Source organism: Pyrus communis, chromosome 7 (genome assembly GCF_041283825.1).
Source record: "Pyrus communis isolate YQ-2024b chromosome 7, ASM4128382v1, whole genome shotgun sequence".
NCBI lineage: Eukaryota > Viridiplantae > Streptophyta > Magnoliopsida > Rosales > Rosaceae > Pyrus > Pyrus communis.
Genome location: NC_142571.1, coordinates 16691770 through 16705490, shown reverse-complemented (window position 1 = coordinate 16705490; position 13721 = coordinate 16691770). Strand labels below are relative to the sequence as shown.

At 38.3% G+C, this 13721-nt stretch overlaps 1 protein-coding gene and 1 pseudogene across 5 annotated transcripts; one reads left to right on the top strand and one right to left on the bottom strand.

The window, feature by feature from the left end:
- Positions 1 to 249: 249 nt before the first annotated feature.
- On the top strand, positions 250 to 1378 carry LOC148695777 (uncharacterized; annotated as a pseudogene).
- A 272-nt stretch (positions 1379 to 1650) lies between these two features.
- On the bottom strand, positions 1651 to 8822 carry LOC137735050 (ribosomal lysine N-methyltransferase set10). 5 transcript variants are annotated; one of them, XR_015963922.1, is made up of 16 exons: positions 8697 to 8822; positions 8520 to 8610; positions 7535 to 7709; positions 7337 to 7442; positions 6757 to 6839; positions 6145 to 6171; positions 5870 to 6027; positions 5614 to 5727; positions 5460 to 5540; positions 5035 to 5096; positions 4584 to 4640; positions 4366 to 4437; positions 3965 to 4213; positions 3641 to 3756; positions 3405 to 3556; positions 1651 to 2066 (listed from the first exon to the last, which is right to left on the bottom strand). XR_015963922.1 is itself a non-coding variant. In XM_088696311.1 (16 exons), the coding sequence occupies exons 1-16, from the start codon at positions 8751 to 8753 to the stop codon at positions 1916 to 1918; spliced, it is 1734 nt and encodes a 577-aa protein (XP_088552437.1). In that variant the 5' UTR covers positions 8754 to 8822; the 3' UTR covers positions 1651 to 1915. The 5 variants fall into 5 exon arrangements, 3 of the variants coding, with proteins under 3 accessions (XP_088552437.1, XP_068330512.2, XP_088552438.1); XR_011068607.2 differs by having other exon boundaries at positions 3405 to 3480; XM_088696311.1 differs by having other exon boundaries at positions 3405 to 3539.
- Positions 8823 to 13721: the final 4899 nt, after the last annotated feature.

The window sequence follows — 13721 nt, the reverse complement described above, 5'->3', positions numbered from 1 at the left end:
GCAACATGTCAAACGACTTGCATGCATGCACAGTGACACCTGACACACACCCTCTCTTGGTTTTTTTTTTTTTTCACGCCCTTTATCTTTGTTAACCCTTGATTGTGAGTTATTTAACATCCGAGCTAATGTATGAAACTGTGGAAAAAGCTTGGATTGTAGACAGTAAAACGGTAACAATAGCAGATACAGATTATAGCAGGCTAATCGAATCAGACGACGATGTTATGAATGGAAGTATTGGAAGTGATGGTGGTAAGAAGAAGAGTTAGAAGTGAGAGGCCAAAAGAGCCATGGAAAGGAGACTATGCCAACATCATTTTGTATGCAGGTCTTGATGCCATCATCACCTCCTCCACTCTCATTTCTTCCATCTCTGCTAGTCGTATCTCCTCCGGTAATTAACTGTCTCATTATCCTTCTTTCTTCTTTCATATGCATGCTTGGTTTTTTTTTCCTATGACCTTTAGAATTTGCTTGTATAATCGACATTGTTGATTTGATGAATTGTCATTTGATTCTCTAAGTTGAATGGTTTATAAGAGCAATTATACATAAGCACTTGTTTATTTGTCATAGATAATCACGCGACGCGACAAAAATGACATGGTTGATACAACTGGTTGTAGCCAATAATTATACTTAAGAGGTATTGACGAATCCATTAGTACTCCTGAAGTTTTCTCAAATTTTATTTAGTTTTTTACAACTCAAAAAAGGATTACGAAATCAGAAGCCAGGTGAAATAACATCTTTCTAGTGTGGAACTGGAACATACACACACGCGCACACACCCACCAGGGTGACTACATTAATTAGCATCTTTATTCATCTCCAACTACTGTGTTTTGTAGTGGATGTGTTGGTGCTTGGATTTGCAAACCTTGTGGCAGATGGAATATCGATGGGTATGCTTGCCCTTCCTGCATAATCTAAAGCAAATACTTAATTTGTGCTAAGGACTAAATATATGAAGTTGTTCATTACTTTGTACTAGGTTGTGAGCATTTTTGCAAAATACAATAACATCTTGGTGCGGGAGAAGATGGTGGCTCAAGGAATGCTGCCGCCCGATAAAGCAGAAAAGCCGTGGAAGAATGGCCTTGCCACATTTCCAGCCTTCCTTGTGTTTGGCAGTGCTCCTCTCCTATCATTCATCGTCCTCATTCCGTTTACAAACAACGATTCAGTTAAGTTTGTTGGTGCTTGTGTCCTGTCTGCAATTGCCCTCACGCTTCTGGGGATTGCCAAGGCCAAGATTGCAGGCCAGAACTATGCATTCTCTATGGCGATTACTCTCTTCAATGGCACCATTGCTGCAGTCGCTGCGTATGCAGTAGGGTGGACACTTAAGAATGTAGCTGGCCTAGAAGCCTGAAGACAGCACACAAGAAAAGAAAGGCTGCTTCGTTTGAACAAATTTGGAGGCCTTTTGTGGGGGCTATGAACTACAAAGTTGGCGTGAAAATCTAGAGCTACAGTGGCAACGGTCCATGGTGGCTGTGTTGCTGCATTGTGGGTACCAAGTGTATCAACAACCAACAGCCGCCCATGCGCATGGTTGGTGGCTGTCAGCTGGCGCCACATTGTGGGCAGTACGTGCATCAAAACAGCCACCCGCGTGCATGGACGATTGTCAGGCACCAAAACTGCCATAATTTGGTATTTTCATTTCACTGTGGAATAACATGTCTCGAAGTTTTACATAGATTAGTACCCACAAGAAGTTGGGAAGCAAAACTTTGGCCACTACTTGGATGCGGGTAACAAATAATGACTAGCATGAACCAAAAAGAATAATTACAAGCACTAGCCGGTTCAGAAAGCACTTCTCGGCTTCTAGCTGTGTACAGAAGGAGCTTTTATTACGAACATCCCAAAGCAGAAACTAAGGCTTGCATGATTTAACACACAGTCAGTTCCCTTCGCTGAGGGCTAATTGCAGGGCGTGTTCCGCTTCCTTGAGGAACAGTCGAGTGAGTTGCTTCTGCCCACGTCTATAAATTACACTAGACCACACGTTTCGAGTCATCGACTTGAGTCGTGCAACGCCGTCCGTCTCTCCGCTGCAGCCACCAACAGAAAAAGGAAATCCAAGATTAACACAAACATATTGAGTGCTTCAATAGGCAAAACGCACGAGAAGATGAATATGTTGCAGAAATGCGGAAGCTTGCCAGATAGGCTCCATAACACGGTAACAAGATTTCGTAGTTTGTAAGAGCTCCTACTTGTAAACAACTTCTAAACAACGCATGAAAAACTTCGAATTTCAAAGGCTCCTTCTCGTGTTAGAACAGGAAATCAGTTCAATGCTATTTGTAGGATTTTTGCTCTATCATGTCCTAGAATTTGAATGACATCACAATAATTCTTTTCGGAGAAATTAGGTTCCCATCCCTCTTTTTTCAACTCCACTGATTGAAACCTTACTCCTTTTCAAATTTTAATCAAGGTCCCTTGGTTTTAATAAACATCATTAATTATTTCAATAATAAAATATTTTACATATCAAGATAATTAAATTTTATTTCAAAATTATTCATTTAGTGTTAGAAACGTTACATTTGATATATTTATATTTATGGCTAAATTTTGTATCATATATTTTTATTTTTAGTTTGTACCCATTTTAGTTTGCAACTTTTTTTTTTTTTAAATTGTGCCAATTTTCTATTCAGCTTTAGTTTGTACCCATATATTAATTTCTTTTTGTGTCCATATTTTTCAAACTTTTATTTGTACTCATATTTTTTTGACCTTTTATTTGTACCCATAATTTATTAATAATGCACCCATTTGTCTTTAAAAAGGCACCACTTTGTTAACTTATATGTAAAAATGTACCGGTTTTTTTTGTTTTTTTGTAAGTACCATCTCTTTTGTGTAAAATGTACCCATTGTTTTTTTTTTATATGAAATGTACCCATTATATAAAACGTATCACCATTTTTTGTATAAAATGTACCAACTTTTTGTATGTAAAATGCATCATATAAAAATTACTAATTTTTTGTATGTAAAATGTCATTAATATAAGTAATGACAAATCATGGTTTTATTTAAGTATAATTTCTTTTAATATTTTCAACAAATTATGGAATTTATTTAAAATCTCATTAATATAAGTGACTACAAATATCGAATTTTAATTTAAAAATTATAATAACCTACATAGAAATACGCATTTATTTCAGGGACTTCAATAAAAAATCGAAAACCAACAAGATTTCAATAAAAAAAAAGTTGATAAATAGGGTCTGCATCCAAAATCACTCAATTTTTGACCATCCTCAATCGATAAACATGGTGCAGCTTAAGTTTTCATGAACACCGAAATAAAATTTGGCGAAGATGGTACCTTAAATTGCATGAGAGAGGAGTCATTTTGGCGAAAATGGTACCTTAAATTGTTCTCGTTCTGCTGGTTTGCACTTTCAGTAATACGTGTCTTTTCAAGCAAAATGGTGTCGCTGTCCTCTGTACCAGAAGACTCTTGAAGATCCGTCATCCTTGCGTGTTGGAAATCCGGTAGGCAACTAATAATACAACTCTTCTAAAAGTAGCATGTATATAGGCATGCGGATTGAGAAGTTGATCTTAATACATTGCTAAATAACACATGGTTCCTACTAGTTACCTCATGTTAAGAAGATCAACGAGTATTTGCAAAGCTCCGGAATCACCACAAGCTTCCCATACTGCTGCTTGAACTTCTGAATCAGATGGTTGCCTCCCCTCTCTTGATTGTACAAGCTTCAAGATAAAATAAATTTAATTAGGATATTAATCAGGGAAGTAAATGATTCGAAACAGATGTGCATTGCAACTTCAGGCCGATTAAAACAATATTAAGTAAATAATTAGACACTTGACAGGTAGTATACACCATGACTAAAAAGTTAAAAACTCAAAATGGCAAAGGTATTTGATGGAAGGAAATACATAGCTGCAGAACTGTTACCTCTTCCAGCAGCGATGAAACCTGAAATAGCTCATCCTCCGTCATGGCTATAGTCCTCAAGGCTGTCAAAAAGCTTTCAGGAAAAACCAACCTGTGTGAGTACGATGGCATCTTTCGCTGACCACTCCAACTATAGCTGCATACATGGTCGATTTTGCACTTCTCACTTCCTTCAGTATTTGAGTTGCCTACTGGGAAAAAGCCATGATCCAGTAAACTTCTAGGTAACAGACACCTCATTTCAGCTTTCTGTGAACAACCAGGTTTATGAATAATGAAGCAAAATTTGCATTGGAAACAAACAAACAAAAATAAGAAATATTTCCGTGTATGCCATTAAATTTACAATCACGTTACTTATTTTCTTTCTTAATGAAATTCAGAAACAGACAATAGCTGACCTGTGCTTCGAGAAGCTGTGCTTTCGAGTCAGCAAAGGGAACATTTTGAATGGCTTCTACTGGATAATGAACCTGAATAAATCAAATAGAGTCGAATTTACGTTTCTCTGGATATTTAAGACATTATTACTATTGTGAATTGAGTAATTTAAGAAACCAATGAGCATTCAAGACAAGTCACAAGATATTCACAAGATATTCCAACATAGAGGCACTACCATGAGATAGTCATCTGGATTACCATCAAGGACAAAACCATACAGATAAAGTAGTTCCTGCATCAAACACAGACAAGGGCTCGGACTCAGAAAGTTGATCGAGCTTTTTAAATGATAAAATGGATCAGGAAAACAAGATATGGGATAGCAAAGAAAAAGTAGTTTCGTCAATTTAAACTGGAAAAATAAGATTTCTGAACAAATAAACAACGATGGCACGCCAGAACTAAGTGAAATCAGTAGGACTCATTGGCCTAAATAAGAATGTATGCTCAATGCATGAAAATGTTGCAATACAGGCAACCATTTTGACGAGATTATGTAAGTTACTAGGATGAAGGCCGAGTCTGGTGGCACCTGTTAGGAGGTATGCAGAGTACGAGAACTACAATGTTAAAAGTAACTTCGGTATCAGAAACAAAGGAAAAAAATAAGAGACACCAGACTGTACCTCGTTCCCTTTGCTACCATAACTTATGGAAATTTCTGCGTCAACCTGCAAGGGTTGTCCAGCTTTCCAATTGAAGAGAGAGAATATCATGGTAAGTAAAACAGCCTAGCTAATTAGACCAAAGAACAGAAATGAAAACAAGTATAATTATCCCTGAAACCCAAGAAGACAAGTATAGTAACAAGTCATAGAAACTGTCACATTTACATACTTTTATGTGATGAGATTAAAACTCTGCTAAATATAAAAAGATAAAAGATGTGACAACAAGTACTGCAAAAATTCAATAGCAACAGCCACGATGAGATAAACTTGTGTTATGAAACCAATACAAGATATTATGAGTGTGTAATTAAATACGCAGTTACTTTTCAGCTAGAAAATGAAAAAGGAAAAAGGAGAAACTGATATTAAGAGAATGCTACCCGAGAGAAGATACATAGAATTAGGAACTCCAGTTATCGATCCAGTTTCGTCAACTTCCCATGTTGCTGCTGCCTTTATATCTGAAGAGCCACATATTTCAGCAAGGTTTACAGAATAAAGACTCACCAAACGCTTGATAAGCAACTGGCATACCATGGTTGCAAAAGTCAATGCCAGGAACAAGACCCTCAACCCAGACAGTCTCTTTTTGTTTAGGCGTGGATGTCGCTTTACTAACTGGAATATCAACCCCTTCAACATGACATCCTAAATAGAGAAATCACTAATGTTAGAATAAACAGAAATATTTTGTATCAACAAATACCAAATCAAGCACCTAGTACACACTAATAAAGTATATCTGAAGATTTGGCATGAGAAATTAGTGACGGAAAAAAATTGACCTAACCTTTTTCATCTTTGCCATTAACCAACTCTTCTTTGCAAATATTAGTAGAAACCTCAATATTTTTGCCAACTGAAGCACTGCCTTCTTGAATTTGGGGAAATACATAAGAATATGGAAGGGGAATGTTTAAAGCACGGGTCCAAAAAAGAGAATTTGCCCTAGCATGACAGCAATTGTAAAACATAAGGAACAAAGTCTAAAGCACCATGAAGACATTATTAAGGAGAGGATTCAATTTTAAAAATCATTAGATTATTTGCAAAGATGGTACCTACCAGAGGAAATCTTCAAAGCACACATCTCTGAAAAAGAAAGAACAGGTATTGTATAGGATCAGTAATTAATCATAGTAAATTCTTAGGATGCATATAACTTATTCGAATGTCTATCCTTCTGAATGTTGTTCTACATGCAATTTTACATAGCATCTTACAAGAGTATACGCCTCATTCACTTGTAACATAATGACAATGGAATGCTTAATAGCATGAAAAAATTGGACAGTCTGCCATGAGATACCATATTTCAAGAGTCTGACCATTAAAGAGATGATCAATTCATTGACAGTAGCATAAGCATGCAGATACCGGAATACTAAATGATGAAAAACCTATGAAACTTCATATGTCCACCAACTGGATAGATTCCATGATAAATTGCGGTCTACATTCTAATAGTCTTATATAACCAAATAATGTTTTCCAGTTGACCAAACTTTCACAAGATTTCAACAGCTGCTATATATTTGTTGATCCAACACTAGTTAGGAAATAGTCACAAGACTGGGCATGACAAGTACCACAAGAAAAGAATGGAACTAATTATTTCTAAACCAATCATTCGTATCATACGCTACATCTGTGATTTCTAAAATATATTTACTTCACCTTTCCAAATCCCTGTCCAGAGTTAACAGTTTCTTCACCAGAGCCTTCAGTTTATTATCATATAAAGACACCAAGCTTTTCTTCTGTAAGATAAACCCATCCTTGGTCAGATATATTACTACTTAAACCCTATTTGACAGAACTATATATCATAATGGACATCTACATACTTTGTAAAACCATATAAATCAAGCAAAACTTTGGCATGCTTGCTGGGAAGCCAAATGAGCTTAGAGTGAAAAAGTTGTGAAACCATATACATATAATTTCCAGCATGAACATCAATACAAATTTAACCTAAAATCCCAACAAATGATAGCACCAATATCACAAAAATTAAACTCCAACTTAAAAGTCTGCTGCGCACCTGAATACTAGTTAAAAATTAAAAGCATTTACTGGCATGTCATAAGCAAATTTTTCTAAAACATATTGTACATATTATCTATACCTTTCACCATCTTAGAAGAACCATAACAAGCCATCATTGGATGGAGTTTCCCACGTCAGATGGCATGTGTATATACAACCTACATTTGACTATTTAAATATGATGGCCAGATGCCCAAAAATCTTTTACCTGCAGTTCCGTTGCTCGATACAATGTTGTCCCTTTTAGCTCCAAAAGCTCATCATCAGTAAACCAAAGTGGATTGCCAAAAGTGGTCGGAAGCATATCAAGGTACCTGATGTTATCTTCCACCCAAGAGAAGCTTAACTTCCAAAGAAGTGAGAAATTTTGGTTTTGATAATTCAACAAAATGAAATCTATACATACGGTTTCCAAGAAGAATTCTTGCGGAGGCGCTCCACTGTGAGATATAAGATCATCAAGAACCTATCATCTACATCTCCTTCTTCAAACATTGCTCTACATTCTGGTCCAAGAAGAGGGTCTTGCAAAACTCTCATCGGAGTTATTGCTAGATCCAGAGGAACAACTAATAGAACCCCTGATATTTATTTCCCAAAATAAATCAAAATTATGCTCCAAATATAAGATTGTTACAACTTAGAATTTCCCACATTAAAAAAGAAAAACAGAATTTCCCAAACTGGTGTATGAATTTTAAGGACGAACCCCTTACAAGGTGGTTTTATTAGGACACATGACAAATCTATTTGTGCCCAAGGATTCTTATTTAGGGGTGGACATGAACGGTTTGGCTGAATAAGGAAGTTAAAGAAATGAAGTAGGCCCTGGGGGGTATGTATATGCCCATGAGACTTTCTCAGGTTTCCAAATTATAGTACTTAAGCTGCTGAGCAGATTGCAAAAAAAAAATTACGAAAAAATCTTGTATAACTAAAATGAACAAATGTGAGTGGCTGTTTACCTCGGTACTAAATGTGAATGGCTGTTTACCAAAGTAGTTATGGTAATCAATACATTTAAATCATCTTCAATCCTTTCGTTATATCTATAATTAAACTAGACAAAGAACAAGATAAATCAGGAACAATTACTGTTTGACACAAAATATAGTATGTAAATAACCCATATATTTATATCCAGTTGCTTGAGTTACCTGCCTTTTGTTCGGGTTAAGAAATCAAGTCCATGTTTACTCAACTTATCAAATTGCCTAAAATTTGAGCATAAGTTCGAGTTGATAAGGTTTGTCCAACCCAAGAAACCCATAAAATCGAGTTGTTCGGTTAATTTTGCCCTTATGGTTTTCAAAGAATGCAGCTTCTGACACTCAAAACATAGATAAACAAAAACCCAGTTTACTTATCCCTAAAAGGAAGAAGTGGGTTACCATCAGAAACATCATTAGCCGAAAAAATGCCAAACCCTTTGTTGGAATCGGAGTAGTTGATCTTGCACCCGCGTAGCTCCGCTCCATTAACCTGAATTTGAAAACCCAAATGATAAAAAACAAAACCCAGTTGCACTATTGATTATTGAATGATTTCACATAGGAAATTGTAGGAACCTGTAACCAGTGGAGGAATCGTTCGAGCTTGGCCTCTTCCCGTGAGCTTGTCGCCATTGCTGTGTGTGTTAATGCGAGAGGGAGAGTGCGGTTTCGCGAAATAGCAGCTTCAAGTGTTTCTGTATCTTTTGTCTACAGAAAGGCTTTAGAGGTCACGTGCCGATGGGACACCAAATTTTTAAATCACATTCATAAATTAAATGATGTGTTTCTAATAAAAAAATAAGTACGTTAATCAATATTTAAGTAATAATTTAAAAGTAATACTAGGGTTTAGTGACACATCCTTTAATCTCCGTAGCACTACTCATAATCTAATTATAAACAACTAGGTCATTTGGTTTAAAAATTTTGTCTCTCTAAGATTACATTCCTAAAATATGAACCCAAAGTGGTATACCACTCATATGAATGGTGGAGAAATAAATGACAATATAATTTATTTCCTTTGTAAAAACTATCTTTGAATGGTGGAGAAATTTTTATATGTGCTCGAAACACAAAGTAGTATACCACTCGTATGATATAAATAGATTACAAAGTTGATATGTCCCACTTTAAGATGTGTTTTATAATAACTCTCTATTTAAACTATGACACGTGATGTATTACCTTGTGTTTTGATTACATTGAAAACTATCTCTTAATTGTATTCTAAAGAATAGGCAGTTTGATCATTAAACAAGTAGCATTGGTTTCTCATTATATAAATCAATCATTTTGATGTCCATCAAAGATCATCGCAAAATTTCCCTAATCAGAGAGAGAGTTTAGTTATCCAACTATAACCAATAAAATCGACGAACCTCGTGTGTCGATGAAACACTAAATTTTCAGAGCAAAAAACAAGTGGCCAAATAACCTTATTTGACACACCTCGATCGAGATCAGGGCATGGCCGTCACATGGAAGTGACGTAACCATGTGCACAGTGCGGAAGCTAATAAAATAATAATAGAAATAGTAATACGAATAAATAAAAACTAGTTTTACATAAAGTAATAACAAACAAGTGCAAACGTAAGTACGACACTAAGTTCAGAGCATGAAAGCCTAATGCAGTCCAGGAGAAAACGACGCAACAAAAGTACACCCGAAGGTGGTCCTACACTGGTGGTGGTCTGTCAGATATGTCGGGGAAATCCTCAGGGAAGCCACCAAACGTGTTAGCCAACTAGAACCTGGAGGGGCGCAAAACAAAAGCGTGAGTGGGCAAAAACAAAGCTTTTCGAAAACCATTTAATAAATAAGTTCTAACCCCTCGCCGTAAAACCTGTATACTTCCCAGAAAATAGAATATATAACTATATATGTCATGCTCAAGAATATGCTATGCCAAAACCTCAAAGGAAATGCAAGTGCTCAAGTAATATCGCATCAATATCATATAATCTGTCAGCCGGAGTCACCTAACGTGACCTGTACGGCTGAATCTAGAGCTCAAATCTCAATCTCACTAACTGGACCTGCACACGAGTCGGAACCACCTAAAGTGGTCTGTACGACAGGCCTGGGTGTAATATATATATATATATATATATACGCTCAAGTACTACGATCACGTGAAGGTTGGGCGAATAATTGCGGGTCACCTACGAGTCGGAACCACCTAGAATGGTCTGTACAACAGGACTGTGCACCTAACTTGGATCCAAGCTGAGCGTGTGGTGCGAAAGGTGAACATCACGTGAAGGACTGTGCCCAACTCTGGGTGGGAGCACTGACACCGGGGGTGCAGGTTATGAGCTCTCTATGCATCTCAAATCACTACTGAATGTAAACATGAATTACACTCACCTGGCACTTACCTGTGTGTCCGCAGCACCAATACATACACATATATAAATGCAACTAACCATGCATAACAAGCGGCAATATAAAATATGGCATATAACGAATAAACGTTTTAAATCACTTTCTGGGAAAAATATAAGTATATAGGTATATACGGAAAACCAAAAGCCCACTCACTGGTAAGTGGAAGGGTCGTAACCCCCCTGCCGCGAGTGACCACGCTCGTCCTCGGGATAGGATTCACCTATATGCGAAACAACTATAAAAACGTTAATTTTAAAGCACACAACCAAACTTAAGAAATAACCTCTCATACAATGCTCAAATGGGGTGTATGAATACACCAACGTGATCTACTCAACCTCAGGATCATCCCCATAATTTTAAAATAATTTTTCATCGTCGCACGCGCCAGCCAAGGCACGGCCACACGCGCCGGCCACGCGCAGGCACGTGCCTGGCACGCTGACGGCGTCAATTAACGCCGTCAGGAAGATTCCGTTAACTTTAACGGATTCGGTCAACGGCGTTAGGAATATTTCGTCCAAACTGACGGAATATTCCGTCGTCTTCTCCGGCGAGGCTCCGGCGCCGTCGCTGGCGCCGGAAAATCGGGAAATTTTCAAATCGTGATATCTTCTTCGTTTTTCAACCAAATTTCACAAAATTGGTACCAAATTGAAGCTTACAACAAGAGGAACAAAATCATACCACTTTCAAGTGCCAAAATCCACGAAATCTCACTTGGAAAATACCCCCAACTCCGGCCAACCTCGAAACTCGTGATCCTGACGTCCAAAACCTTCAAACGAACCACCCCGAGCCTCTTAAGGACCTCACCAAGCTTCCTACAAGCTTGAAATTCCCAAAAACAGAAGAAATTACGTGTGCATGAACAGTACCTAAAATCGGGTATCCCGAGTTCGACGTGAAAACGAAGGTATCCTTACCTGAAATGGGTATGGTTAGACTCCAATGGACCTCACGAGCATGGACAAGTACTTTCTTTCTTCGATCTGTGAAGATTTGATGTGTTTGTGTGTGTGTCCGTACATTTAGATGGAAAATGGTAAGGGAAATGGCACGGGACAGGGAAAGGGTGAGTGTGTGTGTGTGTGGGGGGGGGAATATGTGGTCCACCATCAGCCAACAACCAACCAAAAACAACCACACAACGTAAAGAAATCGCACTAGGGGCAAAATCATCTTTTCACACGTACGTTTTTAAAATTTTCAGAACGGGCTGTCACAACCTACCCACCTTATTAGAATTTCGTCCCAAAATTCAAAACAACCATACAACAACCCCTAGTGATCAAAGAACAACCGTGGGTACAAATCCCTCATCCAATCTTCTGTTTCCCACGTAGCTTCCTCCACAGAATGATTTCTCCACAAAAATTTCAATAAGTTCACTGTCTTGTTCCTCAGAACCTTTTCCTTCCAATCTAGTATCGTCACTGGTTCCTCATCATAAGTCAAATCCGGATTAATTTCCAAGGGTTGAGGAGGTATCACATGAGATGGATCAGCAACATAATGTCGAAGCATAGACACGTGAAAAACGTTATGTACTCTAGCCAACTCCAGAGGCAACTCCAACCTGTAAGCTACCTCACCAACTCGCTCAGTGACCATGTATGGTCCAATATACCTGGGACTCAACTTACCTTTCTTTCCAAACCGTACAACACCTCTCCATGGTGAAAGCTTCAAAAATACCCAATTGCCAACCTCATACACTTTGTCAGTAGCATGCCGATCTGCTAAACTCTTATGCCTGTCCTGAATATTTTGAGTAGTCTCCTCAACAATCTCCTCAACAATCTCCTGACCTACCAACAATCTCCTCAACAATCTCCGGACTTTGTCAGGTTAGACTTAATTACCTGAATATTTTGAGTAGTCTCCTCAACAATCTCCGGACCTACCAAAACTCTTTCTCCGACCTCTGACCAACACAATGGTGTGCGACAAGATTTGCCATACAATGCCTCAAATGGTGTCATGCCGATACTCGAATGAAAGCTGTTGTTGTAGGCAAATTCCATTAAATCCAACCGCTTGTGCCAAGCATCACCAAACTGTAATACCGAAGCTCGCAACATATCCTCCAAAGTCTGAATGGTTCTCTTTGACTGTCCGTCCGTCTGAGGATGATACGCCGTACTATAAAGTAGTCTCGTACCCAAAGCTTCCTGAAATGCCACCCAAAACGTAGAGGTAAATCGTGGATCACGATCCGAGACAATACTCACAGGGACACCATGGTATTTCACAATCTTCGAGATAAACCACTATGCTAATCGGCCCAAAGAATACTTCTCCCTCACTGGAATAAAATGTGCTGACTTAGTAAGCCGATCAACAATCACCCAAATGCCGTCAAAACCATTATGTGTACGCGGAAGCTTGTACACAAAATACATAGTAATATTTTTCCATTTCCACTCTGGAACGGGAAGCGGCTGCAACAACCCAAACGGCTTCTTCCTTTCCGCCTTAACTTGCTGACAAACAGCACACCTACTCACATACTCAGCTATTTCCCTCTTCATACCCGGCCAATAATAAAACAGTCGAATGGTATGATACATTTTAGTAGCTCCTGGATGCATAGCATAAGCCGAGATATGTGCTTCATCGAGAATTGCTTTCTTTAAATCCAAATTATTAGGCACAAACATCCTACCTTCCTGCATCAACATGCCATCCGAAATCACGAACTCTGAGGTCTCTCCTCCTTCCCCGATCTCGAGCTTGGATCAATTTTTGAGTTTCCCTATCAGCTACCTGAGCTTCAAGCACCCACTCAACCAAAATTGGTCTAACTTGAAAATTAGCAAGTAAAGCCACATCTCGAACTTCTGCTTCCAACCTCACTCCCGTAGAACGTAAGTCTGTCAGAAGAGGAATACGATTAGCGTACAACGCACTGATACGGCCGGGAGACTTCCTGCTAAGTGCATCAGCCACAACATTTGCACGACCAGGGTGATAATCAATCATGCAGTCGTAATCACTGAGCAACTCCATCCACATCCGCTGACGAAGATTAAGATCTTTTTGCGTAAAGAGATACTGAAGACTCTTATGATCTGTAAAGATCTTACATTTCTCTCCATAAAGGTAGTGTCTCCATAACTTCAACGCAAAAATGATAGCTGCTAGCTCCAAATCATGTGTAAGGTAATTCAACTCATGGGGTTTCAACTGTCGTGAAGCATAAGC

Coding starts and splice junctions, on each gene's coding strand:
- LOC137735050 (XM_088696311.1), bottom strand. CDS start 8,753: ATGGCGACAAGCTCACGGGAAGAGGCCAAGCTCGAACGATTCCTCCAC. Junction 7,710..8,519: donor GGCTAATGATGTTTCTGATG/GTAACCCACTTC, acceptor AATAAATATCAG/GGGTTCTATTAGTTGTTCCT. Junction 7,443..7,534: donor AAGAATTCTTCTTGGAAACC/GTATGTATAGAT, acceptor AGATAACATCAG/GTACCTTGATATGCTTCCGA.